The 3202-nt window shown below is 48.6% G+C and overlaps 1 protein-coding gene across 1 annotated transcript in view; it reads left to right on the top strand.

Annotated features, from left to right (window-relative positions):
* Nucleotides 1-930: 930 nt before the first annotated feature.
* Nucleotides 931-3202, top strand: part of LOC119357762 (transmembrane protein 45A-like) — a 13766-nt gene continuing 11494 nt past the window's right edge. Inside the window, exons 1-2 of the mRNA XM_037624602.1 lie at nt 931-1635; nt 2338-2368. Of these exons, the coding sequence (XP_037480499.1) occupies nt 1283-1635; nt 2338-2368 (384 nt within the window). The 5' untranslated portion in view covers nt 931-1282. The remainder of the gene's footprint in view (nt 1636-2337; nt 2369-3202) is intronic.

Here is a 3202-nt window from a genome sequence, read left to right as displayed (position 1 = left end):
TTAAGCCACGTGCCATCATAGTGATTTTTTGTCGCACTTTTTCGTCATCGCTGCCCTGATTTTCAAAAAAAAATCAAAAAAAATTCATGCCCATCCTGTCAGTTTGACGAGGGAAGAGTTTTGAGACACTCGCCATTATAGTGATTTTTCGAAAAAAAGGAGCGCAAAAAAAAAGAGGTGCGCAAAAAAAAAAACAGAGTGAAGAAATAGTTCCAGGGTATGCTTTTCCCTTGTTTACGTGCAGCGCCGTGATTTTGTTAGTGTTCTAGCCTCGCGTCTCTAGCACGGTCTAGCCTAGGATCATCACAGTACCGTCGTTGAACGTTTATTCAACTTTGCATCTCTGAATTGATTATTGCTGACCCTTTTTGCTATCATATTATAAGCCTTCCCAGCTTCACATACATCTACGTCGTGCGTTTGACTCTCCATGGTAATCACTCTTTTCAAGCTCAAAAGGACATGATAAAAAAATCTGGAAGAGGTCTAAAGTTCTATTGGGTGCGGCTACACATTAGTCGACTGAATTTTTCAATTAGGGCCAGTCGATCGTTGTGGACCGTTGCATGAAGATCATGTGGCGCCTGGACCTTTTTCTTTCTCACCTCTTCTTCTTCATCCGGGACCGCCAAATGTGCAGCTAGCCGAACCGCCAGCTACCGCCGCCCTGCCCTCCCTGAACCCCCCCACCCCACCCCCATCGCCCCCCGCCATCCCTCTAGCCCCGCCTGTGATTGGGTTTTTTCTCCGGCGAAGTGCGCCACCGCCCCCCACCACGTCGTCCACCACCATCTGCATCCTAAACCCTAAGATAAATAATGAGGCACCCCTCCGACGAGTCCCTTCTTTTCCTGTGGCGAACTCTTAAAAATCGACTGACCCGGTTCGAAAATCAGTCGCTAAACTAAGTTCTATTACAAGGTCAAATCGGTGAACTTAGCCCTTTGGTGATTTTAGGCTTCTCCTCCGCGAGATTTTGATTCCGTTCCTTGCCCCCCAGGCACTACGTGTAGTCGCGCACCTCGTTCCTCATCTCGAGGTTTCGTCGGTCGTCTTCTCGTTCGTCGGCCTCGTCGAGATTTGGTTTTGGTTTTACTTTCGTCAGCGAGACGCGTGCATGTTGCCAGCGGACGACGCTAACCGATGGTCGCTGATCCGTTCTTTCAGGAAGCGTGCTAGTACCACGAGCGAGGACGTGGGCTAAAGGGCGCCGGGGATAGAAGTCAACGCCGGAGGCGAGCCGCGCGCAGATCCGAAGCAGGGCAGGCGAACAGCGGCGCTGATGGGGTCGTTCAAGGGGCACCTTCTGCCGGGAACGCTGTTCCTGGCCGTGGGCGCCTGGAACGTGTGGGCGGCCGTGGCGCGCTTCGCCTTCGACCCGGCCGGGTTCCGCCTCCTCGTCTGGAACCTCGTGGGCGGCGGCAGCAGCGGGGCGCTGCGGCACCTCGAGCTCTACGTGATCGCCGGAGGCGCCTTCCTGGATATGTGCGTGGAGGTGCTTTACTCTACTCATCTCCACATATTTGCACCCGGCGGCGGAGTCAACCCGGCACACCTCAACGACCTCGAGCATGGCGGCATGCTGCTCATGTTCTTCCTCTTCGGTGCCCTCGCTCTCCTCTCTGAAAAGACGAGGTCAGCATCCATCCATCTATCATCTCTTTGCACTATACCGCCATAGATGACATGATCCAGGATTCATCCATTTTCCTCAGAATTGTATTCATTTCATTCTCTTTTCACTCAATCGTTTGTAGCAAGAGGTATTTTTCTCTCTCTTTAAAATACGCATAAGCATGCATATCATATTTTCATAAAAGGAAGGGTGATTGGGTGAATATACCCGTCCACCAAAGCAAGAGGTATTCAGATGAACTTATAGCTTACAGAAAGAAGAAATAACGCGGAAGTTTCGTTTCTATACTTCTAATTTCTTAGGAGTGGGAGATGGGGGCCAGAGGCCATCTCTGCCATTTTGTGAGCAGATATGCAACGTCACTTGGTTTCACATTCCATGATACTTGAGGGTTCTACCTTGGTCCCAGTGGAGTTTCTGTGTAACCTATTTGCCCTGCAATCCTATTGCCGTTGTTTTTGATCTTGTCCATTCAGCCATTGTTATCACAAAATATGTATATCTCATTGTAAAAGTACACATAGTCATCACCGAAATCATGTCACCATTTTGTTTTTCTCGCAAACCATTTTGGAATATTGACTGCAAGGAACTTAACTGAACATTGTTTCTGTCCAAATGCGAATGAAATTGCAGTAATTCCAATCTGTAAGCACCCCGGTGAGCTAACTTGGGCTTTCACTGGCGATCACCGCACGCAGGTACCTGCCCCTAACGGAGGGCGCGTTGTGTGTGCACTGGTGGAAAAAGGGCCTTTGGTCGCGGTTCGCAACTGCCATTAGTCGCGGTTGCGCAACCGCGACCGAACGGGCGCGACTAAAGGCCCCACCCTTTAGTCGCGGTTGCTTAAGAACCGCGACTAAAGGCCCGTCCACGTGGGCGCCAGGCGGCCGTCGGGGCGGAGGACCTTTAGTCGCGGTTCTTCTGGCCAACCGCGACTAAAGGCCGCCGCAGGTTTAGGGTTTTAGCCCCCCCCCCCCTAAACCTGTTTTCTGTTTAATTTGTATTATTTTATTTCTTTTGTGCTTTATTTTAATTTTGAAGGAGTTTCACATATTCTACGGTACTACATACATGCATATGAATGTACAATTTCAAACAAATTTAAAATTAGAACCAAAAAGAATTCAAGAGGAATATACAATATATATTCAATATCATCGGATGACCATATACAATTTTGAACAAGTTTCCATACATAATTTAATGCATATAAAGTTCTACGTCCTCGTAATGGTGTTCTCCTTTAGGATGGAGGACTTCCCTCCTGAACCATCCAGCTAGTTCCTCTTGAAGTGGTCGGAAGCGAGCTTCTGGACTAAGCATCATCCGGAGGTTATTCCTCTGAGCATTGGTATCACTCGGAACCCGCTCAGAGGTGTATCTCCGGATCATCTCACAGACATAGTATGCACATAGATTGGTCCCCGCTGGCTGAATATCCTCACCATTCTTAGCCTTTGCCCTTTTGAATTCTAGCTCTTTTTTGAATTCACCGACCTTTGTATCTACGAACCGTCTCCAAACCCTACGAGGCAAAGAAAATTAAATGAACAAGAGAGTTAT

This window comes from Triticum dicoccoides, chromosome 2A (assembly GCF_002162155.2).
Source record: "Triticum dicoccoides isolate Atlit2015 ecotype Zavitan chromosome 2A, WEW_v2.0, whole genome shotgun sequence".
Classification (NCBI taxonomy): Eukaryota; Viridiplantae; Streptophyta; class Magnoliopsida; order Poales; family Poaceae; genus Triticum; species Triticum dicoccoides.
This window is presented reverse-complemented; position numbering and strand designations above follow the sequence as displayed.